Source organism: Grus americana, chromosome 3 (genome assembly GCF_028858705.1).
Source record: "Grus americana isolate bGruAme1 chromosome 3, bGruAme1.mat, whole genome shotgun sequence".
Classification (NCBI taxonomy): domain Eukaryota; kingdom Metazoa; phylum Chordata; class Aves; order Gruiformes; family Gruidae; genus Grus; species Grus americana.
Window position 1 is genome coordinate 103,952,170 of NC_072854.1, and position 27,834 is coordinate 103,980,003.

Here is a 27,834-nt window from a genome sequence, read left to right on the forward strand (position 1 = left end):
CGGGGGGGGGGGGGGGAAAGAGCGGCGCTGCGCTGCGGCCAGCCCCGGGCTGCCGCTCCGCGCCTGCGATCCGCGGGAGGCTGTCGGGGCGGCGGCGGCGGCGCTGCCTCGCTGACTGAGGCGTGGGGTTGGCGTTTCGGAAGGAGGAGGAAGAGGAGGGAGCTGAAAAAAAAGCTCTGCAGCGCGCAGCGGCCCGGGCGGGGGTGGGTCGGTGCATGCAGCGCGGGGCGCACGCAGCAGCCTGCGGGACGCGGCCGCACGGAGGATCACCACCGCCGCCGCCGCCGCTCGCTGCTGCCGCCGCCGCCGCGGGGCCGAGCCGCCGCCGCCGCCTGCCGCTCCGCCCGGCCGTGGGGGCCGGGGCTCGGCGCAGCCGGGCGCACACGTGCGCGCCTCTGCCGGCGCCGCCGCGGGGGCTGAGCGCCGCCGGGCGCGGGGCGGTGCCGCTGCCCGCCGGGAGCCGCCGGGCGCCGCGGGCGCACGGCGGGGCTCAGCGCCGCGCCGGCACCCTCTCCCCCGCCGGCTGCGGCAGCGCCCTTTAATACCCATCACTGCTTTTCCCCCCCCTCCTTTTTTTTTTTTTCCCTTTTTTTTTTCCCCTTCAATTTTTTGTTTTCCAGCCTGCTCCTCCAGCGCGCTGAGAACAGTCTCTCTTCCATTTACTTGATTCGCAGGTTTGCTTATCTGTTTGGGGGTTTTTTCCTCCCCTATTTTTGCTGTCCCGCTCACTCCAGCCCCGAATTTTATCTAGTTGTAGCTACTTGCTGCCTTTTTTTTTTTTTTTATTATTACTGGTATTTTTTTCACTGACGCCTCCCGTGCATTTTTCGATTGCAAGTCCTCCTTGCAGTCCGGTTTTTAACTGCATTTTGTCTGCAGATCTTCCCTTTGTTTGCACACATCCCCTTTTTATTTTTTAATTTTTTTTTCCGTTGTTGTTGTTCGTTGTTAAAGTCACTCTTTTTTTGGGGGGCGCTGTATTTAAACACTTAAAATGCACTGCTATCTCCTGAGCGTGTTTCTTACCGTGGATCTGGCCACCGTGGCTTTCAGCCTGTCTACCTGCAGCACCCTCGACATGGATCAGTTTATGCGCAAGAGGATCGAGGCGATCCGGGGGCAGATCTTGAGCAAACTGAAGCTCACCAGCCCCCCGGACGAGTACCCCGAACCCGAGGAGGTGCCCCCGGAGGTCATCTCCATCTACAACAGCACCAGGGACCTGCTGCAAGAAAAAGCCAACCATAGAGCTGCCACTTGCGAAAGGGAGAGGAGCGACGAGGAGTATTATGCCAAAGAAGTTTACAAAATAGACATGCAGCCTTTTTATCCCGAAAGTAAGTCCTCTGTGTTTGTGCATGTGTGTGTAATTTCACCCCCGAGGCTTGGCAGCGTCCGGCACCTTCAAATACCAGCCCCATGCATCATAATCTGCCGCCTTTGCTCGGTTCGCTCTTATCCTCGGCATCTCCTAGGTGGTGGCATCTAGGGTTTCGTTCTGGTGGCGGGGTGTACGTATGCCTGGGAGGGTGGGTGGGTGGGTTCGGGGGGTCAGCTGTTCCCCCAGACTCACGGGGTTTCGGATCCCCTTTGAAGTCACCCTGGAGTCCCTAAAGGTGCCTCTGCTTTCCACCACCGTGTACCTGAGCAAAGCTCCCCCCGCCCAGGATCCCGCTCCCCCTGCACTGCGTTTAGCTCCCCCGCAGCCCCGTGTACAGCCTCCAGAAAGAGCCAATATCTTTCCACTGCTGTTCTTTCCCTTGGAGTGTCTGGATCGGGCAGGTTTCCATCTCTCCATAACTGAAAAGAAAAGGAGGTCTTTAGGGGGAAAAAAAAAAAAAGTCACTGGTTCCTCTTCTGTCTGCGCCCCTCCAGAACATTGTCCCGCAGACCGCTATCCAGATTGGTGCTCAGTGAGGACGGAGGCACAGACATCCTCCCTCCTCTTCCCACTTTAGCTAGCCTCTCGTTTCAGTTCATGGGCGCTTTCGTTTCAGGTACAGAAAAAGTTTTCCCTTCTGGGTAGCCTCGGTTCTTGGAACCTGTCTCAGCCCGTCTGCCTTTTGCTGTTTTTAACGACCTTCTGGTGATCCACGCCACGTTTTGCACATTAAAAAAAAAAAAGGGGGGGGGGGTATGAATGCTCTGTGCTGACCAAATCCATTTAGAATGATTAATAATCATAATGACATGCCTTTTTCTTTGGTAGTGAAGTTTAAGTGTATAGAGAAAAAAAAAAAGAAATAAAAAGCACCGCACTCCCTTAAAAGAATCTAGATCATCATCATACCAAGGAAAGTGAAATACCAGAAGCAGAAAATAACTTCACCGTTCGCATTTCCAAAACCTAGTCCCTACTCTTTTCATTTAGCTCGCTCTTCTCTCTCTTCCCTCCCCCTGCCACTTGATGCCCTATATACTTGCTGTCTGTTTTTGAAAAGCGCATACCTCTTGCTTAAATAGATAATGCAGCCATCTTGGTAACTTTATCCCGGAGTTTCTAATTGCATTTTCCTCTTATTTATTTTTAGTTTAGCAAGTTGTAGCTTTGGGGCTTGCTTGGTCTTGCATGTGATAGTCCTAGGATGCCAGCCAAGGTATCTGAACCCCACGCTCGGTGCAGCTGCCTCCCTTTCTTCCTTTATTCTTAAATGACAGCATCAGGTACAGGACATCCTGGCAGTCAGAGCCATTTTATTATTGTAATTATGGCACCATCCATAATAGCCATGATAATACATTCCACCCTTGTTACCCTCGGGGAAGAAATACTATTTTTTTTTTTTTTTTAAAGTATATTTGAAGCCAAGTGGGTATGAGCAAAGAGGTTCAGTGTAATTCATACCAGTAGTGAGAACGCAGAAATCACGCTGTAGTATTTTGCCGGTGTTTTTGATGGAAGTCAGCACTTCGTTTTGAGAGCCATCAGGTCATGCCCAGAGCAGAGGAGTGAGTACCTACGGGCAGAGGTTAGGAAGACCAGTAGCAGTGCCTTGGCTTGTGGAGTTGACCCTGTAGCAGAGAGTCTGTGAGAGTTGTAAAATGCATCCCTCCTGAGCACACCTGTCCTTTCCCTCGCGTGAGCAACCTACAAAGAACCGATAGTCCCAAATGCAGCCACGTACTTGGCAGAAAATTAAAATATCCGTGGTGTGTGACTTGGATGGCGCTGACAAAAGAGGATCTATTTTTAAAATGTTGTCAGAGGCCAGACTTGTACTGAAGTATCGATAGAGGTTGTGGAAGAGCAAAGGAGATTGCAGGTATCTACCAACAGAGTGCATCAGACGTTTGGGATCGGAGGGCCAGTTAGCAGCAGATCCAGTACTACTGTGCGAGGGCTGTCGCTAACATCAGAGTAAGTAGGTTAACTGTTTTTCCACTGCTCTCTAGTTATGCTGGATGGAGCGAACCTTTCCAAAAAAGACAGAAAGGAAGAAATCGCTCCACCATATTTTAAAGGAAGAAATTGAAAGTGCAGCTCTGGCGGCCACGGGCGCTTTCTCCTAGACGTCTCGGAGTGAATTTTTTTTAACTCTACAGTTTCTGCTGCGTCGGAGGGAGGCAGGAGGGAGAAGGGAATCAGTGTGAACGCACTGGAGGTCAAAAGCTGCTGGAAGGAAGGCATGGGAAAGATCAGTGGTTCGGTTTTTACCACAAGTTGTTAGCGTTCAGTAACTGACTACAACCCAAGTATTACAAATATGCTCTAATTATACTCATAGTCAGCAATATATCACTACAGATCGCTGATAGGTCTTTGTGGGGCATTTTGTAAAGTTCAGACTAAATATTTTTAGCAATGAGGAGATTTAAAAGGAAAACTATAAGAGATATTGTATATACCCTAAGGCATATTTTGTCTTAAATATTATCCTTGGCCAACTGTACTGTATAAATACAGTAAATATGAATAGAACTGGCAAGATGCCAATCTCCTGGGATGAATTTTAGTCAAGAAGGTATTTATGGGATATAAATAATACTGTGTCAACATTTAAAGAAGGGATCTGATTAGTTTTGAATTTATTCATATTAATCTTTTCACATGCTGTTAGTTTAAGGCTCAAAGTAAAGTTATGCTAAGGTTTACTGATAGTTTGCACTGAGGAAGTAAGGGGGCATCTGGCATCTGGCTTGACAGTCCACTTGAGGTTAAAGGCACATCTAGTCAGAATATATGTGGAAATACAGCAAGTCGGGGACTGGCCGGACCCAAAAACAACAGATGTGAAAAGTAGTAGCGGAAAAAAAATACTACAAAGAGGTTTGGAAAAACCAAAAAGGTTTTGTCCATGAAGCATGCCTGCCTGTGTTTTGCTCGTGACAGCTCGGATTTGATACTGCAGGTTTGAATCTCTCCTGAGTCCAGTTGTCAGCTGGGAATCGAGTTGTTTCACGGAGCGGTTTATAGAGGGAGGCGGGATATAGAAACTGAGCACAATGTGAGAGAGTTCCTACAAGTTTTGTGCCTAGGCAGAGTTACCTGAGTAGGTGCTTGGTACCAGTTTCTGCGAAAAATGGATCACCTTAGAAGTTTATTGGTTATCAGTAATTCATTGATTATCTGGGGCCTGATACTTAAGCTAATTACTGATTTGAGGCTGCGTGATAATCACTGTTGCACTGATAATAAGCAGAAATATAATGCCAGCACAGTTGTGGATTGCAAATTGTAATGCTGATGCAAAACTGGGATACTCAAGAAAACCAGGCAATGTGTGTGCAGGGGCTGGGCCCAATTCTGTCATCTTCATTCAGCGTGATTTTTATCACAGCCGAGGAGCTGGTCAGTACTGATGGCTTAAGGCTAATGCAGGTACATGTTAAAGTTTTCTGTTTACTTGGAGATAGATCCGTATGTACTCAGTAGCCTAAGAAATCACAGTTCTTCTGGGTTTGGTCCTGGTTTTGCACGGATTTTAAACTACTTTAGCACAAAGGAGCCTCCACGAGCCTGAGCTGTGTGGTAGGATTAGTCTTCTCAGGAGCTCTGTACCAGGAATGTTGCTTTACATAGACCGTCGTTCTGCTGTGTATTCGCCTCATGAAAGACAACATTATAAACTGGCTGGGCACAATGACATGCTTCTACTTTATCAACAAGGACTCGATTTACCAGCAATTATACATATGTGGGCTCCTTGTCTTCAGGGTACCAGAATTATTCGCGCAGGAGCGGCCGTGCTCCACGTGTTCCGGCACTGACTGCATCATTACCACGATGTTAACAGCTACGGCTGTGCGACTCACGTGTGTTTGCATTTAGCAGAACACAGAACTTAATCTTTCAGGATTTCCTACGTTGTTAATGATATGGAAACCGTCTCAGGAGGAATACCTTATTTTAAAACCTTCTAGCTATGCTGGCCCTGTGGTCGTGCTCTGGAGCACCTCTTGTAGAGGCATTTGCCAGGCTTACTCTCTGGTTTGCAAAGGGGACCTGAACCAACGTGAAGGCTTCCCCAAGGAGAGACGTGGGAGGAACAGTTCCTTGCTCCTTGTTCATGAATGGCTCTTATTGCTGTCTTCCTAGGGGGTGATGAAAAAAACAGGAAATTGCAAATGGCTTTAAAAAAAGGCAAGTCAATTTTCTGGGCAGTAGTCCTCTACATACTAAGAGGGACAGTAAAATAACATGCTCTCATGCACTAACCCAGGGCAGCTGCAATCAAAGGGAGTTCTCTTCTTCCACTCCCACTCATGCGGAGCAGATGGTGGGGTGCACCGCATGTTTCCTGCCTGCCTTCTGAATCACCAGCGACTTGCTGTAAGCAGGGTGCCAAGCTGGGAGAGGGGAAGGTCCACAAGCCGGTTTGGCATGGTACATGGTCCCTGCATTTCTTCCAGACGATGAAGTCTACAGATCTCCAGGGAGATCTAATTGCGGCTTACCAGTACCTGAAGAGGGCCTACAGGAAAGCTGGAGAGGGACTGTTTATCAGGGAGTGTAGTGACGGGACAAGGGGGAATGGGTTTAAGCTGAAGGAGGGTCCATTTAGATTAGATGTTAGAAATTCTTTACTGTTAGAGTGGTGAGGCACTGGAACAGGTTGCCCAGAGAGGTTGTGGATGCCCCATCCCTGGAAGTGTTTAAGACCAGGTTGGATGGGGCTTTGGGCAACGTGGTCTAGTGGAGGGTGTCCCTGCCCGCAGCAGGGGGGTTGGAACTAGATGGTCTTGGAGGTCCCTTCCAACCCAAACCATTCTATGATTCTATGAAAAGCAAAAGACCCGTGACCCCCCTCTTGAACACTGCAAGGTTGGAAGAGCTGCAAGACAGAAACATAGGGCAATATTCCCAAGTCCTTTCCATAACCCTCCTTCAGTTTATCTCTGGTGTCTGGGGTACTTTCACTCTAATTTGTTGAGTGAAAAGGTTGGATGTGCATCACTGCCCCGCTGCTCCTCACCCCTTAGCCCATTGGCAGTGTGAATGTTTACAGTCCCAGAGACCTATCTGGAAGTGTGCCCTTGTCTTTTGCTCATGGCTGGAGATCTGCTGGGAGTGCCCAGAGCTTACACCACTCTTTCGCTTAATTGCAGGACTGGGTGTGAGTAGATGATAGTGTGAAGAAGACAGAGCATCATCTTCATTAGCTGCTGATTTTAGCCTAACTCATCCTTGGTGCACTGTGTGAGAACAGTAGTGGTCCTCAGGGTGGCTGTGTTATTTTGAAGTCACTACTTCCAGTGTTTTGCTGTCAGTTTGAGATTCTTGCCTGCACCAGAGCTGAGCAAAAAGATGAATAAGGGCTCCTGGCCGTTGTCATCGGTGAGCTTCTTCAGCACGGTGCTGAAACATGCATGTAGCTTCACACACATGAATGGACTCATTAATGTTAAGGCTGTTTGCATGCCTAATTAGCTTCCTGAATTGGGGCCCAGTTTATGGCGCATTTGCGGGGATGAACAAAGCCAGACAGTTCAAATTCCTCCGGCTGCATTGAAATCTGTCATTTGGGCATCGGAGCCCAGTGAGAAGGAAATGCTTTACAGGATTTTTTAGAGAGGAAAGAAGCAGCTCTTCAGGACTCCCATGATCCTGACCCCGTTGGGCAGCTGGCTGCTCTTGCCTTTGCAGTGTCAGTGCTAGACTGCTCCTGTATTACAGACAAAGAGAGGAACCCCAGCGTATGGTGACAAAACAAGTCCTGAGTGAAGACACACAAGTGTTTCCATTCCTGTTGTGAAACCACATGCTGCACCTTTTCGAGCAGGCAGTTTCTAGGTTGAGGATGATACCCTCCCCAGGTATTATTTTATGTAATACTCTGTTACAGATGTTTCTGCTGATTTGTTTAGACTAAAAAGTTTGTTTTGGTCATCTGTTTAGGGAAAGTTTACATCCTGCCTTCAACCACAGGCCGTTGCTTGTTTCCCTTTCAGTCTGTGATGTGGACTAGTAGGTGCCTAGTTCCAGCATCGCAGTCGGTTGGCTTCCTGTAGTAGTCGATCTGAAGCAGCTATGTTTCTTCTTAAAATGGATCCCCCATGCTTGTCCTTGCTGCTGTTAAGTGATTGCAGCTGGGCACCCAACTGTACAAGACACGCAACTGCAAGGTATAGAGGAGACGCGCTGAGATTTGTCTGTGACGAGGATGAGGAGTTGTTGAAAAAAAACTTAGCACGAAGGGTTGTGTTTTCTCTCATTCCAGTGTGACCAGTTGTTTTTGAATTTGAGTGACTCATGAGCCTGTTCAGTACTGTGGTTCTCTTAACTCAAATGGCACAGGATCGGCCCTGGAGAAGTGAAGTGCTAGACCTGGCTTCGTTAGACCTGTCTGGTGAGCAGGTTTTTACATGTTTTTGGTGCTCTGCAACTTGGTCCAGAGTAGAGAAGTGGCCTCTTTGGGTAGCATAGCATTCTCTAAACCAGCCAGGTTTTCCAAAGGGAACCACACGGCAGTTCATGCGTGCTGCTTGGAAAGCTCCTGGCTCCTTGCGGAGGAGGTCAGGTGGGATGAGTTTAGACCGCAGCGCAGAGAGACTGCTCATTCACTGTGAAAAGACGGGCTCCATTTGAATACGTCGTGAGTTGCTCTTTGGGTTCTCTGGCATCCACGTTTGGTTTCCAGGAGATGCTAAACCTCGCAAGCATCCCTGCAGCAGATTTATGGCTGAGAGTGTGGATAGCATCTCTCTCTCATGCGGGTTTTAATTTGGACAATGAGCGAGGGTTCCTTTTAATTTCATGTTTGATGCTCATTGGCGTATTCAGGGCCTTCACTGTAGAGATGAGTTTCTTCCCACTGAAACCCCCTGAGGGCAGGAGCCTCTTTTTGTTGTTATATAAGACCTAGCACAGTGGGATGCTGACTTCAGGTTATTATAAATAATTGTATAAAGTATAAGTATAAAGTATAACCTCATAGCTGACCCTTCTTTGAGCTGGAGGTTGGACTAGATGTCCCTTCCAACATGAATTAACCTGTGAACCTCGTAATACTACATTTTAATACAAGAAAAATAATGCATTGTTTCAGCTTCCATAGGGTGGTCTTGATTCAAGTTTCACGAAACTTCTAAAGATGTGTTGTTTTCTGTCAGTCTTGGATTTGTCCATCTGTTGTAGCTTTCTTGCACCAAAATGTTCCTGTTTTCCCCCTCTGCACCCGTTTTTCTTTTACTTCTCTTGTGTGAATATTGCTTTTCAAGTAAGCATGCTAGGTTCCATGAAAATAGTCTACTTCATTGCACTTCAGCAAAAGCTGTGGCGTCGTTTTAGGCAGACTGAGGCAGGGAGGGAGAAGGGAAATGTTGTGATACTGACCTTTCACTTTGTTTGGCTCCTTCCCACCATATCTAACCCACACTGCACTGACAGATACCGCATCTGTCTTGACAGGCGAGTTCACAAATAACCATTCATTCATAACTTGGAGCTGCTGTAAGACTCCTTATGGGTTGCTTAATCTGACAGTTGTGCATTTGAGCAGGGACTTTGAAGAAAAGACTTTGCAGAGTGACCGTAAGTTCAGTCTGACTTTGTCAAAACTAAGAGGGAGGTCTTGCGTGAAAGAGGATACTGTACTTAAGTATACGTGTGCGTGTGTGCATGCGCGCACACACGCGCGTGCATATATTTAAGAACATTAAAACATCTGTTGTTGCCAAAGCCCAAATTGGAATGTTCTGGGAAAGATAATTTAATTTTTAGCTTCTGGATTCATTTCAGTGATGGTAATTTCAACACTTCCTGGGGAGAGTCTATCAGTGGTTATGTGCATCAAATGCAGCAGTAAATCTGTCATTCTTTCCATTTCAGTTTTTCAGGCTTACAACTTCGTTATTTTTCCCTGTTTGGCTGCTGTTAGTATCCAGTGTTTTCCCTGGCTTCATCTTTTTTAAACCCCTGCCTTGAATTTTAAAAGGCGAGCTAAGCCTGCTGAAGTTCCTTCTCTTGCTTGTTTTTGTTTACGGATAGCATTTGCAATTAATGAAGGAGCTAGCTCAGCTGAAACAGCGATGGTGACTTATCTTTACCGTAGTGATGATTGAAAGATAGGAATCAGAACATGTTGGTTTTCATTCCTTGGGGTGGAAAAAGAAAACCAACCCACAAAAAACCCCAGCTGTGCGGGTGGACTTTGTACTCAGGAGGCTGAAAAACTAACAGATCTTAGCAGCACTGACTCTCTTGAAGTGGTCAGAGAGTACCTAGCAATCCCATACTTGATGAAGGCTTCTGCGCAATAATACTTATTAATCCTGAGCCCACAGTTGTGTTTACAGATGATCTCCAATACCCCAGATTGAACAGAGAGTAGGAGTCCTTGCTTATTTAAGTGGGTGTTGTCCAATATTTTTGGGGCTTTGGGCATACAGTCATAAAGATCTTCTCTAGGACTGCCAAGGTGCAGGCTAGGAAGAAGAACACCTGCAGAACTTTCCGTCTTCCAAGTGACATGTAAAAACGATGCAGCAAATTTACCCTTTTCAGGTACAGCAGTGGGTTGAAATAATGGTAGAAGCGGCTGCAGGCACAGCAGGTCCAGCGTTCACCAGAGCCTATGGCAGGCTGCTGCTCCTTGTCCCACCTCCGCTTGTTCCCAGCGGTGGCCCAGGTTAGCAATGCTTTGCTCCCCCCATGAATGTCACACTGCTCTGCCCTTTGCATCACAGTTTCTGGCTTTCGTGCTTCGAGGGTTTGTTGAAGGACTCAATCCAGTTGACTGGATAATACCAAAACAGAGGACTTAACGAATACCTAGTACGCAAAGTTTATGGATACTGGGGTCAGGTCCACTGACACATGCGGTACTGGCAGTTCATTTCTTCATCTAAATGCCTACAGGGCGTATAGGGGATGTTTGCCCTCAGGGAAGGATAAGTGATGTATTGTTATCTCCAACATAATAGGATGTTTTAACTGCCTGGAGATGTGTTGGATCCATGCAGATCCTTGGTGTTCTCATTCTCGCCCAATGTCTGAGAGATCCAGCCCAGTTTTCTTGGCTGTTGTAGTTGGCTCTGGGCCTCCCTGGCAGAGCAAGGGCTGTATATGTCTTGTGCCAATCACTGCTCTATACTTAAATTTTTCCCGATGCACGTTTTGGAAGTGAAGTAGCCACATTTCAACATTGAGGTACGCTGAAAGATGTCTGTACCTTTCATTTGTTGTGCTTGTTGCGTGTTTACCTAGCGTATAATGGCAGGCTATTGCAGCAGACATACATACATCTAGGTATGTGAGCGAGGAACAAGTTCCAGCTTTCTTGAAAATAAATCTGCTGTTCTGATCTGGTGGTGTGATAGGAACTGAGAGGCTCTCTGCCAGGATATACAGTTTGGAAAACAAGGGAGCTGAGCGAGCAGCTTCGTCCCAGTTAGGATGGACTCAGAAGAGATTGTTGGGGGTCTGAGCTTTCTGTCCCTCTTTGAATCTGGATTCTCCCATCCCAGCTTGCATTTCTTCCCGATGCTAGGAGGCATGTATTTGGAAATTTCACATTCCACTTGCTAATCAGAGAGGAAAAGAGCCCCAAAAGGATCTAGAAAAAGAGATCTTTATAAAGGTGGCCAGAGACTGAGTTACAACAATATCATGTGTCTGAAGGAACTTACCTCCTTCCAAGTTGGAGTCCTATTATTTACCCAGTTTATTGGGAAACTTAATTTTATCTGGCTGGAAGTGTATTTGTTGAGGTAGAGTCTGGAAAGGAATCCGCCTCATGCACACTTGCCACAAGCTATACATGTGATACGGCCAAACCTTTCCATTTCTCTGCCTTTTGAGAGTATGTTCCCCAGATTAAGGGCCCTGGTCCAAAGCCTGCTGAAAACACTGGAAGTCTTTCCATTGACTGCAAAAGTCTTTGGATCAGGTATTAAGTGCCATTCCTTTGTTTCAGGGAATGGCCACATCTTCAAGATAGAGCGGGATGTATTACTGTAATGTGGTGCTTTCCCATTTATTGGGTTGCCACTGGAGATGCATAAGGCTTTGCAAAGAAAAAAAAAATCACTTTTAAAAATAAGCACCTTAGTAGCTTATTGATAGAAGCATTTGATGGCAGATGTCATCTGGGAACAGCATATGGCAGCAATATGGCAAGAACTGCAGAATGCAGAGGAGGCATGAGTTCATGTCCTGTACTTCTTAGGTATTCCACACCTCCCCCTGTCTAAAATAAATGACCATCTGACTGCAAAGGTCTTGGCAAATAAACATGCCATAATATATCTCTATCATCTTCCCTACAGCAAGTTTTTGTCTAGAAGCTCGTCACTCTGCGTCCAGAGGCTTCTTACAAACACGTGCAAAATCAGACCTCAGCGCCCAGAGCAGGGAAGAATCTAAAGGCTGTGAATAAGAATGTGGCAAATCCCTGTGCAGTGGACTGTAAAGAAAGGTCAGGGCTAAGCCAACAAGGTGTTTTTATATTATCAATAAAATCTTAAAAGTCAGTTCTGAATAGAGCTGGAGCTGGGAGAACAACTTCTGAAAGTCAATTTGCTGCATGATATATGCTGAGTTTACAGGCTGGAAAGCCAAGTAGTTCGGGAGCAGAAGCTGTGCTTATAGCATGAAGGTGCATGTGGTTTTACATAAAGCCTCTCTGACTTGATATGTCTCAAAGTGGCTTATGAAATAACAAGTTAACTTTTGAGGTACTTTTTTTGCATGGATGAAAAGTTGGAGCAATTTAATTTGAGTCAGTAAAGCCAGTCCAGATTTTTCCTTGTGGTGTTGAAACTGGAGTCTGTGCAGTGGTTGTTTAGGCAAGCAGAACAGTTATTGCGGCCGGGGTTTTAAGCAGCACCTAAAGGAGTTAGAAATTTCAATCCCGTTGGTTCCTTTGAAGCCTTTGAGAATCCCAGCCTTTTATTCAGATGAAGCCTGAGTCAGGTAAATCTGCTTTGCTGATTAGAAATGTCCTGAAGGCTGTTTTGTATCATGTCTGTACTACTACTATACACTTTTCAAAGCCTGGGAGGACTCAACATCCACCACAGGTTGGTTGGGTTTTGTTTGTTTGTTTAAAAAAAAAAAATAAAAGAAAAAAGCTTGGTTTCTGTTTTATCAGCGTGATACTTCCTATGTCCTGTTGGGCTGAGATTTGATCCCAAGCCATTTGATGCAGGATATGAAACCAACAGGCTTGGTTCTCGTTTAATCTAAGGCAAGATTACAGTGTCACAGACTATGAAGTGCCTTAATGTAACGACAGCCGGACCTGCAAGCAGGTTTCTGATTGACCGTGAGTGTTGCCTTACAACTAAAGGAGATACTCATCTCAGCAGGGATGAGGTGTTCTTCTCAGGGTATAACGTTCAAGGTCTGTTCACACTCATAGCTAATGACTAATTGATATCATACTGTACTTCAGAAAGGACGAGACTGATGTTGCTTTAGGAGGCTTTAGGTTATGGTGGAATGGACACTTACAGATTAAAAAAGGTGGAAGCCATCATGATGGTCTTCTGGTCTGCCTACCTGCATTTTCCAGGCCATTGAGTTTTTGATGAAGTAATTCCTTTTTGAGAGGGAGTTCACACCACGCTTGGTAAATTATTCTAGTGATTAATTTAATTCACTAGAAACAAGCATCTTTGTGGTTTAAGTCATTTAAGTTCCAGTTCTACCATTTGAATCTGGTTTAAACCTTCACTTGCTATTTCGAAGACCTGTTATGAAATTTGTGGGTATCATGTAGGCACCTGCAGAAGAAGGAAGTTTTGCAGACAGGAACTGATCTGCCCAAGAGCAAGCTGGTGTGGATGCTGGAAAACCCGGCTATGAGGTAGCCAGGAGCTCAGCATGGGCTGCATTACCCGATTTTGAGCATGTTTCAGATCCGTAGACTGTGATTGAGCCACAGCTCTTTTTAATATGCTGTGGTCCTTGAGATACTGCCTAGCCTTTTCAGCTATTCTCGCGGTTTCCCTCTGAAGCTCCGCTGCTTTATTCACATACTGCTGAGATTGTGGACAACGGTATTGGACACTTCATTTCAACAGTGGCTGTGCCGTTATCAAGGACGTACGTGTTGCAGGCTGTGCTCTAATTCAATATTGCACAGTTTATGCAGCTGATTTTGGCAGTAACTTTGCCAGGAGCTCTACAAGAAGTAGTAAAAATTCATACTTGAGTAATGATCCCCTCCTCCCTAAGTGCTTTTCAGAGGTGCTGACTCTCAGGATGGAGTCCTCTACTCTGTAAGTATGGTCTGGTTTCTCTGTCCTAGAGTTGTACTTTCATATTGATTCTACTGACATTTACATCTTGATAATTCAAGTCACTGTATTCATGATGCATCTTCATTATTTGTCACATCCATACCATTATTTCACCTGCAGTTGATTAATAATGGTTTAGTTTCCTTCCACATGATGGATAAAAATGTTAGATAGTAGAGTACAGTAAAATAAGCCTTATGGGACCTCGTTAGAAGCTTGTATCTCAATAGCAGTTTCCTGTCTACCATTGTATTTTGAGTTTCATATAAACGCAAGGCTTTGATTTCTTTACTGCATGGCCATGTTGGTGTCCTGTTCTTCCTGTTTCCTAGTGAAATCATTATGTAGCACCAGCTTAAATGTCTTGCAGCTACCCAAGTACATCATGTTAACACAGTTGTCTTACCAACAGGACTACTGGTCTCATTCACTAAGATCCTGGACCAGTGTGACCTGTTTTTCTTGAACTGAAGTTGGTTATATTCCGTTTAGTTCCTCTGAGTTTATTTTCATTCCTGCACTTTGCATATTTGTTCTGAGATCAATATGAGGCTGACTGTGTATGTGAGATAGCATGGGTTGTCCTGTTTAGGCATTGTATGTTAGCAAATATGTTCTGCCTCAAGTCCTAAAGATATTTTACAGTGCTTGGGATTTATTGAAAGCCAGTTTTAATAATTTAGATAGTTCTTTTGGGCAGCTGTTTAAAAAGTCTTGATGCAAGTTACCTGGTCTTGCTTGTTTTACAATGTCTGATTGTAGTAGCTATTGTTTTAAGACCTTCTGAGTTGCTGCTGAAATAATAATAAAAAATAATCATCTTTTCATTTTACAATTGCTTGGCTTTATCTACAGAAGTGTATTTCATATTTGTGTATTATTATTTCAACAATTTTTATCTTGTAATGGACGAATATCGCTGTTAAGCTTCCTTAGTACTTAAGTAAATCTCATCTTTAAGTTTTTTGGCCGTGAAGCTGGTACACCCATTTGACTTTTCTTATCTGTTATCTGCAGTTCTTATTTTCTGATGTACAGTAGTTCTCAACAGCTACTACTTTTACTTTTGTTTGTAATGTATAGTTGCATTTTTTAACTTTATCTTTTTATGGTTGCATTCAGTTTCTGCCACAGACAGTTTTCTGACCTGAGTGGTCGGTCTTGTTGATTGTGGAACTGTGTCATTTGTACCTGACCAGCGAACTAAGTGTGTGTCCATTATCCTTTCTGGTTTACTCTGTAAACACTTCTGTCCAATCAATTCAGCTTATCATTGTATTCATCTTTGTATGACTCTCTCCTTCATAATATGAAACCTGAATATGTGCAGTTCTTTGGGACGTCTTGATTTTGTGCAGAACATGAGGTAATCACTCTACCTAAACTATGAATCTTTTCTGTCACATCTGGGTAACTACAGCACCTCAGTTCCATCTTCAAAGTAAACCGGTACCTCTGGCTCCTTGAAGGTGCTTAGTTGTTGAAGTGCCAGGGACCTAAAATAAGGGGTCTCTAGAAGCCAGCTGATCAGACAGTTACCATATCTCACTAGGAACCAGATAGAAAGACGTGGCCAGCCTGAGTTGGTTGCCCTCATGCTGACGGGAGCAGTGCCACTCATAGCTCCTAACTACAGAGGAGGACGTAGGTGGCGGTGAGTTATCTAGTGCTCGGACAGTTGGGCAGCTCTTCCCTCAGAGAAGCAAGGGGCCAGACACTCCAGTTGTGTGAAGTTAGTTCTGTTGCCAGAAACCTTAATTTTGGAAGGCAAATAATGTTTTTGGGTTTCTTTTCCATGTTCAATAGCACAAGACATGGAACACCTCCAAGTCACTGCCTCGGTTGGTGACTCCATGGTGCAAAGTAGTTGGTGGAGGTGTTCTTTCTACCCCGCCCAGAGGTCTGAGCCCTTAATCTGTAAAGAAATTGTGTTAAAAATAGCATAGAAAGCACAATGGATCATAACTCATCCTAGTAATTAGGACTTAGTAAAAGGACCTTGGAATTAGGAGTATCTGTACCTAAATAATAGGAGTTGATACTCTCACTGAGTCCATCCTCTTAACGCTAAACTGGAGCTAACTCTCACAGGTATCTACAGGGAACAACCTGGTTTTGACAAGTTACTTTATAAGAGTATGACCAGATATTGAACATTAATCTTCTGATAGCCATGATTTAATAGCATGATTTGGGGCTAGCTGTGCATGAAGCTCTGCGGATGAGCTCCTCCAAGCTTCGTTGTACTGTCCTGTTTGTTCTGCAACTCCTCATCCTTCCGCATCCATCTCCACAGTAGTCTCTGGGCTCGGTGAGCAGCCATGTTTCCCATGCAGTCTGTGAAGTGTTTTAGGGATCTTCAGAAGTGAGTTTCCTGGGAGCTTCCTAAGTCACTTGGGGTAAAAGTAGAGGAAGGAGTTGAAAGCCGAGCACCTCCACATAGGCAGGCAGGTGTGTGTTTCCTGCATCCAGGCAGGCAGCGGCACTAACTTCTGGCTGGAGAGTTTTCCCTCTCTGTGCTTTTCTATCCTGATATACACTGAACCAGGGTGTAAATAATTTTAATGAAGCAGGAAAGATTGGATGATTTTAATGTGGTTAAAAACTTTCACTTCCCTCTGTCTCTTAACGTTCATCTATTACCCCCTGTCTTTATCTTAATCATTTAAAGATGTGTTCCCTGTGCTTTGAGTCTGTTAATGTTGACTTCTCTGCAAAGCAAAAAAATGTACAGTTTTATTTTGCCTTTCTTTCTCCGTTACACTTTTACTTCTTGTATAATTCCTTTTTCCTTTTTTTTTTTTTCTCCCCAGAGTGAAAGGGCTGGACAATCCAACCTGCTTTTCTTGAAAATGACTTGCTTTCATTTCCTCCTTCAGCCAGGGAATAGTTTGGAAAGGCTGTTCTCTGGACCCTTGGCCGAGCAGAAGGCAGCCAGCTGCGCCGCTTGCCAGGGGAACAGGAGCGCTTCCTGGCAGAGGTGGGGCGAGAGGAACGGAGCCTGTGCCGTGGGACTCTCTTTCATCTCCTCCACTCTCTGCAAGGCAGTCCTGAAATTTCCTGACCGCTTTTAAATCTTCCAGTTAGAATAGCTGAGCAGTGAGGCCCACTTGTTTTTAAAAAAAAAAAAAAAAAAAAAGGCGAGCAACTTGCTCTTATAAATAGCAATAGGTTAAAAATACTAATCTGTGCTGAGTGATCCAGTGCAAGTTTCTCTGTGTGCAATTTTGAATACCCAGTAAGGAAAGAAGGGTGCTCCCATGTGCCTGGCCACCTTCACTATCACCTTGTATAATCGTCCACATATGTATAAATCCCTTTGTACAATATCCTTTTTGTATAATCGTCCACGTAGGATCTAGGTCTATGATTTATCCTCTTCCGTTATATTTAGCATATTTAGGGTTGAATGCACGCTGAAATGTTCCGATTCCCGTATCTCTTCCAGAGTTCTGGGGACGTTTAGATTTGTGGGTTTGGTTTTGGGGCCCTGAGCATTGCAGAGTACTTGAGCCCTGTTGCTGAGGTGACGTGTTGGGCTGCTTCAGCACTGCATTCTGGCTTTGGGGGCCTGCAGACAAGTTGCTGTCAGCAACACTGCAAATGCTCTGTTTCGTGGAGTACTCTGTGAAATGGAATTTTGCAGGTGTCCTGGTAAAACCTTATTAAACTTAATTCCTTGGTCTCCATTGTTGAGGCCTTTATCAGAAATGCATGAGTGGGAAGACCTCTTCTAAGCCTCCGAGAAGAAGTTTGGAAGCATCTATCCTCTTTCATGGTTTCATCACAGACATGTTTCAGAACAGGTCCCAGTGTGAAAGTAGCTCCCAGGGAGACGGCTTTCTGTTACTTGCCTCCAAGTGTGTCATGCCTAAATCTGTCAGTTTTCTCTCACCTTCGTCCTAAGACATTTCAGTGCTATCTGGAGATGCCATGGATTCTCATGCCACCTTCATGAGTGATATATTTCTCTGTATCTGTACTGGTTCAGCTTTTACCATGAACCTTGAGTGAAGTCAGCAAATCATGATGGGTTCTTGGCTTGACCTAAAGTCATAACTGACAGAAGCACTGGTGACAAAAGGTAACTCATCTGAGGAGCTGATTGCTACACTTGCTTCAACAGTGGTGGGAAACCTTCAAAGCAGTATGTAGCCTCAGTGTCATGATGAAACTTCTCTCATCCTTCCATGCAGTTTTCCAAGGTGGAAGAAACACTTTGACATATGGAAGAGGCTTTGTTTTATCTGCTTTTGTGAAAGTCTGGGTATGGTGAGATGAGCTTTATAAACTTCTAGTTTGGATTGTTGCAATTCATGCTGCTCAGGTTGGATGCAAAAATTGCTGGTGGTTGACTTGGCTAAAAGTGGCCAATACCACCAAGAGCAAATATATCGCATGTTGCTGCGCAAATGGCATTTGCTCCTTCAGAGTCTTTCTGGTAAGAGTTTATGTTTCTGACTGGAAGTTGGAAAGCCTGTGAGTGACTGGGATCCTTCTCCCTTCGAGACTTTAACCTCAAGTAAATACCAAAAATACCCATCTTACCTTTAGCGTTATGAATCAGTGGTACCATTTTTGGGTACTGACAGCTAAGCAGGTAGGCATGCGCACTTTTACTTCAAGGGCTTTGGCAGCTCTTCCATGTTGTTTATAATTTTTTTAATCACTTTTGACAAGGAACTTTAAGCTTCTATTGATGTTACCAAAGAAAAAAAATCTATGTGAAAGCAGTCTTGTTCTTCTGTGCCGGAAAAATTTAAAAAAAGAGAAAGTTCACTCTGGATATTCCTTTTCTTTTTTTTTTTTTTCCCCTTCATCTTATTGAGAGGCGCTAAGTAAAACATCCATGGGTAGGAACAGTCCAGCTGGGGAGGCTGTAACTGCCCACGTTTAGTGAGTCAGGGCTCTCCACAGCTCCCGTAACAGAGATCCTTTTCTTTGCTCCCATTCTGGTCCTGCTAGTGCATCAGCCAACTTTCACCCCGTATTGCAGCTGCTGACAGAAAGGTTTTCTGATGTGTGGAGCCAAGGGCCAACCACAATTTGTCCATGTATTTACAGGGATCATTTCACTCCAGTAGAAGCATGGCCAAATATTTCATGATAGAAACATGCTGCATCCATCTAACAACATTATCCAATTGAGGCAAAGTGAAGAATGCCGTAATATTTGTATTACAGTAGTTGCTCAAGCCCCAGTGAGAGATCAGGACCCTGTTGCGTGCGGCGCTGTTGATCTCGCAGTACCTTGCCCAGCCCTAGAGACCTTCCCGTCTAAACTGACAAGTCAGATAATGATGCTCCATGGTATAATCAGTTACACTGCGAAAGGCGTGCGTGCTCAAAACCAGAGACTTCGATACGAGCTTAAATGTTTCTTCATGTGATAGCGTTCATCATCTTGCGGCTGTGCTAGTCCAGCATGCTTATCTAGGAAGTGGTTGTACATGAGAAATGGAGAAACTTCATGTGTTATTCAGTGCTACTGGTGGTTTTGGGGGGTTTTTTTGGTTTGGGTTGGGTTTTTGTTTTGCAGGGCCACACATAAATCTTGGCCTTACAGCCCCCAGTAACTATTATTTCTCATCAGCAGCATGGTGAGTCTGAAAAGAGAAATTAGAGTCAAGAGGATATTTTCCCAGAAGATTACAACAGTTATAATGGAGGTCAAACTTTTGGCTTCAGCTATTGGACTGTTTCGCTTTAAACTTGAAATGCACATCAGCAAAAGCAGCAAGTTCAAAGTTTAGGATGAAATAATGCCAAAGACTAAGGAAAAAAAAGCATATCATGGTAATTTTACTAAACCTTTGCCATCAGTCTTCACGCTGAATATAACTTTTCAAGCAATATCACAAGCAATCCCAAGATAATGAATCACCAGTGGAGGAAAGCACTGTGCAACACAGCATCCTAGTTTGGGGAATTCAAGACCAGGGGATGGAGTGTCAGTTATAATCATTTACTATGTTGTTTTAAGCATGAACTTGATATTAATACCACAGAGAATTTACTCATTATACTTGCATTATTATACAGTTCAAATATGCTGGTATAAATTCCCTTAACACAAGGCTTATCTCTTTAACTTAAGGAGCTGTTATTAGCTAGTTGCAGCAGACTTCCAAGTGCATTACCCAGGAAACAGAATGCTTCGAAGCAACATTGTTAAATTTTGAAGTTAGTGTGTCTGTATATCTGTAATTAATAGCATGTAGAAATCCTTCCCACGGGAAGAGTTTCAGGAGCCTGTAGCTCACTCTGGCTGCTGCGGGAGCTTTCTGTGCGTGGCAGCTTCAGCTCCGCGCTCCCAGCAGTTGCTGCCTTGCTGCGTACTGGGCACGGCTCTGGCTGCCTGGAGGGCAGGTCTGTTGGTGTTAGCAGAGTTCATGTATTGATCCGCACCCTCTGGGACCTGACCGAATGACATACGTTCCAGAACTACTTTGTATAAATATATCTGACACATATAGGTATGGGTAGATGCATCCATAAAGCTCGTTCAGGAACGCGAGCTGTTTGCCAGCAGCCAGTTATCACAGAAGACGCGGAGCTGGAGAGACCTCAAGAGGCTGCTCCGTTGGTCCTGCGTTAGAAGAGGGTGTAGACTGTAGCCGTGATATTCCAGACAGGTATTTGTGTAACCTTTTCTTAAAGACTTCCATTCACCACCACAGCCTCCCCGTGCAACACATTCTAGTGCTTCGTTATCCTTGATGTCTAAAAGTTTTTGTGATACCTAGCACAAACCTTCCTTGCTCCAGCTCGGAACTCCTCCTTCATCATAAACATGGAAAATGGATCATTCCCCTGCTTTTTGTGGCAGCTGTTTACATACCTGAAGGCTGGTTTTATGTAACACCTTCAGTAGTCTATTTTGGCTGAGCAACCCAAATTTACTCGTTAGTCTGGGGCTCTGTAGTAATCTCATTGCTCTGTGGCACCTAGTTGGGTAGATGCTTCTATTTTGACTAGGAACCACTGATAACTACTTTCTTGGTGTATTTTTCCAGTCTTGCAGCCTACCTACTGTGTTTTTTTTGTCTAGACCACATCTCCTTCATTTGCTAATGGGCGTGTCAGTGTCCAAACTTACTGAGTCAAGATAAATGTCATCTGTGGTTTCTCCTCTATTTGCAAAGCTTTTTATCCAGTCCTGAAGGTACTTCAGGTTGTTTGGACACTAATTGCTTATGACAAGTCCATGTGAGGTGTTACTTAACTCCTTTCTTCCAGGTGCTAACAAATAGTTTGTTTGCATATTTTTCCACTCTTGTTCTGTCTTTAATTCCTCACTGCTACTTATTCCCTCTGCACCCCCTCCACGCACCCTTTTATTTTTTTAAATACATAGCATTGATTGCTCTATTCCAGCCTTCTGGTACTACATACTTGACACTATATTCTATTTAAATATATCTTTTCTTATATGTAAGTGTAATTGCTGCTAAGAGCAATAAGGAAGAGTAAAATGAATAAGGAGTAATGTATTAATTTGTGGAGATCTTTTTCAAAGTTTATGTAAGTGTAGAAAAATGTGCAGGCGTCCTTTGCATCCAAGGCTGTACATCAGACCTTCATTGCTTGTGTAAGAAAGGTAAAAGAATGGACAGAGGGACTGAATGCATCTGGGCCTGGGTCTCTGCCTCTAATCATGGTCTGTGTCTAGGGTTTTTTACATTGTGCCGTGGCCCTTGTTCACCAGCTACTCAGTTAATAGGTTTGTAGCTTGCCGTGTACTTGGAGGAGTGAGGCAGACCTTGGGAATCCCTTCTGTGGAAATATATTGCGAACAGCGAAGAGAGTTGCCGGCTGTGTGTGAAAGTCACTTCTCAAATTTGAACAGCGTCACAATTATACCTTTTTTTGTTTAAAAAAAAAAACAATCTGAGGGATGATGAGTAGCATTCTGTAGTATCTTTTACTCAGAGGTCTCCACAGATACCTACAGGAGGCTATCATATGAGAAGACTAGAGCTCAGCTCTAACCTCCCTCCCCATCTTGCATTATTATTTTTGTTCCTTTTTTTCAGATGGAATTAGGTTTTGATGTCCTTTCAAAAAATGGATCTGTGAAAAGAATGGAGAAATAACTTCTAAGTATTTTCTCTCAGGCCTCTATTTTGAAATAACCAAATGAATTAAGAAAGTAATTTTTTCATACTCTTTTCAAGAAACCAAAACAAAGCTGTATCATCTTTCTGACTGAGTATACAACATTGGCTAGGTTTGCCATTCCAGAACGTACAATTGATATTTATGGGAAACATAATATTCCAGGTTCTTGGGGTTTTCTTTCTTTGCATGGGGACTACTCGAGTTTCATGCCAGCACAGTACCTGGCCCAGGTCTCTAGGACAGCGGTGCTTCATCACCTCTGATTATTAGTGATTTCCGAGCATCATTTTTTCCAGTGGCCTATATTTGATCCCATGGATTATGTTACTTTGCACATGAGCTCATCTTTTTTCACCTTTCCTCTCTCTTCCCTTTTGCTTCAAGTCTCAGCGGCTCCCTTGCTGTATGCAGGCATCCTTTCCTCCACTCTTGGGTAGCTGGCAAGGGAGAAGGGGGCATTATGTGTTTGCAGTGCTTTAGGCACGTGATGCCACAGTTTAACCGGAGATGTGGTTTATCATAAATAGGCGCTGTTCACCTAACCGTTAGATTAGCACTTTGGTAACTTCTTTTCAAAATGAACTATGTGTTCATGAACTGGATCCCTAGCTGCCAAAACTTCAAGCTGTTGTGTCCGCTGCAGGGGGAACTGCCCTGATTTATTCCAGCTGAGCTGAGAGCAGAGTCTGCTTCTGATGTGCTCGCATTGTATTTCTTTTAATTCCTTTTCGAAGTCGACTGCAAAGTTTTAATTTTTATAAGTGGCAAACATGGAGGGTAGTTGTGCCATAGTTAATCTCCCCGAAACTTGTTGATGTTTCTGTGTGAGAAGTCACTGATTACTCCTTCCTTGTAGACAGTATAGTTAAGAGTTCAGCTGTATACGTGGTTGGGTAGAAGATGAGGTCTGTTTCCCCACCATTGCTGGCGTATCCTTTTTCATTTAGTCTACTTTTACAGGCCAAGCGTGCAAGTTTTTGGAAGTTGTCATTTGCATCACTTTTAGAGGCCACCTGGCTAGTGGTTTAAAGTAGACACTTAACTGCCAGCTACAGATAGGTGAAATATGGAACCATGTCAAACCAAATAGACAAGTACACTGAATATCACAGTCGAAAAGAATGCTGATTAATTTTTTCTTTTTTTGAGGGGAGGGGTGGGTTTTTTCAGTTCTTCACTGTACTCTTTCTGGTCTGCTCAATTGTCATCCATTACTTTTCCGATAGGTATTCAGTCTTTGTTGTCTTTCATCAGACTCTGGAGCTGCTAGATCTCCTTTCTTAGCTCTGACTTCTTTCCATGTTGATGCTATCCTAGTAGAAAGAGATGTCCAGCACTGAAAGGAAGAATTTTATTTTTTTTCCATGATGCCAGTTAACTTCTGTAGTAAAAGACTTATTTTCACCTTTCTTTGCAGTCTGAGAGTGCTTTTCTGCAGTGTTGCAGTGAGAACCTACTCAAACAAAACACCCAACTCAACAACAAGCTTTATGGACAGTTCCCTGTTTCACAACCTGTTTTCCAGTGTGGTGTTCCCTCTGAACATGGTTCTCAAGAAGCTTAAGTATCCTGTGTAATTTGTGCCAGTGTCATATGACTGAAGAAGTAAAAATTATTTTTTGGAGCCCTACTTCTGTAGGCACAGGTCAGCTAAATACCTGCAGAGCCCCACCAGTACGAAGTATGACTAATAATGCATGTAGAGCAGAAAATTTAAAACTTGCTCTGAAGAGCCACCATAGTTTTCATGCTCCTTTGAACTAATGTGTTTTCAAATCATTCTTTAGGTTATTCTGAGAAGCCACTGATGCATTCCTAGTCTGTTTTGATCTTTAAGAAATGCAGACGTTGACTCTCTAATTGCTATCCATACTCATTATCATGGTCAGGGTGTTGTATGATGCAATTCGTGGAGCTCTTTCACTGAATGTGATCTCTGTCTGGAGTCTGCGTTAGTTTTGGATCCTTCTGAATCATAAATGGTCAGAACATCTTTTTCTAATATTTAGTTGGATATCGTCTTGTTAGTTTGAAATATATAGTCTTTTATATTTTTGGTTTCTTTGTGTGCATGTATGTGTGTGTGTTTGTATGCGTGCCTCTTTCTTTAGCAAAGTTTGTCTCAAATGTTTATGCGTGCCTAAAAAAGCTGAAAGTAAGTTGTTTGCAAATATGAAGCCAATTTTTTTTTTTTTTTTTTTGGTGCAAAGAAGAAAGTAGGTGAAACTTCAGGTAGAGGTAAACGGTTGAAATTAATTGAGCAAAAATCGCCATTAAAAATAGCAGGCAAAAAGTCATCTATTGTTAAGCTTGGGTGTAGTTCCATTGTCTCGGCAGTACTGTGAGCCCACTCGTGGTGCGCATCTGTACCCCTCTTGCTCGGGTACCTGTGGTGCAGAGCTGTCCTGCACCACGGTTTTGTTACCGTGTCGTCTCCTTCGGTGTGTGATAAAACTTACCGGTAAAAAGGAATCAGAAACTTGGTCTTGGTGATGTATGTCTATAAGCCAGTCCTCCGCAGATGAATCTGAAGCAGGTGGCCGCACTCGGAGTGATTGATACTCATAGCGTCTCGGGGAAAGACGTTTATCTTGCACTTTGGAAAATCCAACTGGATCCATCTAGTTGTTTTATTTGGACGCAGGAAAACTAGTCTAGCCTTGTAAACCTGAACACTCAGCTATGAATAGCTCAGACAAGAACTGAGTGCCCACTATGGTAGGAACTTGTGCCATTTCCTCATGTGTTAACCTGTCACAGGGAGGGGCTGCGCTATAAAATAAGTCGAGTGTCTGTAATGCCCTGCGTTACCTTGTGTATTGTGAAAAGAGAGTACGTACCTGCGGCAGCAGCCATCCTACTATTCTCCGTTTGTTCTCCTTATTCCCCAACTCTCCTCTACCCTTCCAGACACTAGAAGGTTAAAATAGAAAAAGTGCATATATTGTAACAAAAAACTTAATCCTTTTTCAATCTGTATATGATTTTACTCCAGACAAGGCAACTTTCCAGATTTACATTAACCAGTATTTGAAATGGGATGGTTTTAAAACTCGGAAAGCTGTCTAGGACATCTTAGTATGTTAGCCTGAAAGATTTAAGAAAAATGATCTTCTTTTTTTGTCCTTTTTTAGTCTTTTTTTTCTTTTTTAAGAATATCAGAAATAGCAAAGTTTTGTAATAGCAATAACAAATACTAGAACTTGAAGAGCTCAAACTCCTGACTGTAGTTTTTTTGGAAATAATTTTTTTTTTTTTTAATCATATCTCTGCTCTGGAGCGAACTGGGGAGGCTCTCATTTGCTCACAATGGCATTATTTACTTACTTTTAATGTGCCTGCACCAGTAAAGGTTGGAGACCCCAGTTTAGATCAGACTGGAAAAGGGTGGTTTTGAACAAAAAGTAGACTGTTGGAATAAATCACTTCCAGTCTTCAGTATCTAGAACATTTCTAGATACTGGGGTTAAAAAAAATGTTCAAATGGATCAACAGGGCTTGAGAAGCAATGGTCTTCCCACATCTAGCCACTAGTCAGAGTTTCTTGCATAAGCATCTGTGCTGAGTATGGGTTCAAAGGGGTTTTGCTTGTTTCTACTTTGTATTTTGAGAGGTAAAACCTGCAGTTTGGTCCAGGGTAACGCAGTTCCAGATCTGGCATCAACAAGGAGAGACTGAAGTGGAGCCATTAGTTAACAATACTCTGTGTTTCTCTCATGTCTAATATTGACCTGAGATCTATTGATGGCCTTGGCCATCTCTCCTTCACAACAGGAGAAGGTGGGAATCCTTTTGCCCTTCCCTGCCGGTGGCTGTGGCAGACCATGGCAAGTTACTGTCCCTTGCACACGTGGCCATCTCTCTTTACCTGCCAGTAGGGTCTCGGTACCTGTGAGCGATTTGAGTGGCCGGGCTTAATGGTAAAAGGATTCTTCAGCTGGCGGTTTAATGTATGGGGGTTTCGTAGTACTCTGTTTCGCCTCACTGCAGCTGGCCTACAGGCACGTCATTATGGAGTAGTCCTCTTTCCTTAGCTTCTGTAGGGAAATGCACTCCTCGCACGTGAGGAGGAGAGTGGGCTTTCATGCTTCTGAGGATTAGGTTAGCAAGGCATAACTTTCTGCCTCGAGGTATGTGAGCACCGTATAGCCTGTATGTAGGTCAGTAAAGTTATATTGGAGGTAAACTTTCTATCACTGAGTAAAATGACTTTTGTTATTAACACCACCTCTCAGAGGAAATATTGGACACCTCTACTTTCTGTGTGTTGTGTAGATGTCTTAGTTGGGTCGTCTTTGCTGCTTTCACGGACATTACTAATTGTGCAGTGTTATGGCTTCAGCCAGCTAAGCCATTTAGGTAGACAGTTCTGCAATATCAGGAAAATCCATTTATATTTAGTTACAGTGCCACTGAGAAAGCTCTGAGACCGCTGACTGCTCTGAAGAAGATGGGTTTATTTCTTACCTGCATTTTGAATTCTACACGCTGTATTATCATTTTTCCCTATCCTGATCTATAAATACTTCTTGAACAAGTCAGAGCATCTCAATTAAAGAAGTCTTTACAATGTAGCCAGATGTACTCTTCAGAGGTAAATACGTGTTGGTATGGCCAGCCATTGCGTTCACATGGGAGAGAAGTTTTTAAGCTGAGACTCCTGTCTCTTCCTAACTCGTTGTGCTGGACATGAAGCATCTAATCCATAAAGTTAGTAGAGCAAACATTAAATTCAGAAGAGCTCTTCCAGCCTTAGGGGTCTTGCTGTTCTGAACAGAGTACTTGGAAGTTAGCATTTGTCAAGACTGAGCCTGTATGGACACAGCCCTAGCTCAGCAGGTGAGAAATGCTTGGAGTTTTCCTTCCCAAGCCATGCTGTGTGGTGCCATTCAATAATGCTTGATTATAAAGAGAATTCGAACTTAAGTGTTACTACTCTGTTCTTACTCTTCAATATCAGCAGTATCTTTTGCATATAAGGGACAGGCCAGCTAAATGCATCCTCTTCTGCCTTCATAGCTGTGGAAGATACCTTTGAGCAGATGCCTTCAGTCTGGCTTCCCTAATTCATGCAATGGTAGAGCTAATTGTGTATGAGCAGGACAGCGATCAAATGCGTGCCAGACCCTCCATCCAGGAAAGGCCTTCAGCTGGCTCTCAGTGCTATTCTGTAAACCTTGTTTGCATGTTTGCAGGTGTTGGTCCTTGCTGTTGTGCAATAATGTCACAGGGAAGGCTTCTATAGGAGGACAAAGCATGACAAACCAGGTTTTATCTTCTTTCTCTTATTTATGAAGGTTGATAACAAAAAAGTAAACATATATTCCAGATCGAAAGGTTTATTAGTGTCACTGTGCTTTTTGAGGACTTTAAAAAGGCAAGTAGCATTTGCCTCTTGTCTTAGGAAGGCATTTCTCTTAACTATGGTTTTGATTGGTAAACGATGTTTATACAGTCCTGGGATTTAATATCTTCATTTGAATTGAATAAAGCCAGTCAAATACTGTTTGGCACTAGGCAACAAAGTACGTATGTTGAGATGCCAAGAAGAGACTCTGCTGAGCTCTAGATGCTTCACATTCCAGACCTGTTACCTTGTAAGTGTAATATTTACAGGATTTCAGTCCAGCTGGAGATGAAGAGCAGGCCTGTGAAGGAGAGAGGACTTAGGGAGATTTTAAGCTTGAAGAAGAAAAGCTTGAATGAGCTGGTACAGCATGCTAAATTCTTCCTGGGTAATTGACTTACATGAAGACGTGTAAAGAACATGGGCTCTTTATTCAGGCTAAAATCAATATGCATGGCAGTAGAAGAAGAACAGAAAAGGGAAGGGGGAAAAAAAGGAAAGGTCTACACTAGCCGTGGCCGAAAAGCCCCAAACTTTGCAGGGGGTATTGTGCTTGCAAACATGAATGGATTCTCATGAGGGCACAAGAGCAGTTTAACAATTTTGCTCCTGTGTACACTTTGCTTTTGTACCCAGATGGTTTTGTCTACTCAGAGGACTTCTCCTTTTGAGGAGAGTGTGGT

The 27,834-nt window shown here is 43.8% G+C and overlaps 1 protein-coding gene across 1 annotated transcript in view; it reads left to right on the forward strand.

Moving 5' to 3' along the window:
- TGFB2 (transforming growth factor beta 2) overlaps positions 1–27,834 on the forward strand; it is a 64,118-nt gene continuing 36,284 nt past the window's right edge. The window contains exon 1 of the mRNA XM_054822357.1: positions 1–1,337. Within this exon, the coding sequence (XP_054678332.1) occupies positions 995–1,337 (343 nt within the window). The 5' untranslated portion in view covers positions 1–994. The remainder of the gene's footprint in view (positions 1,338–27,834) is intronic.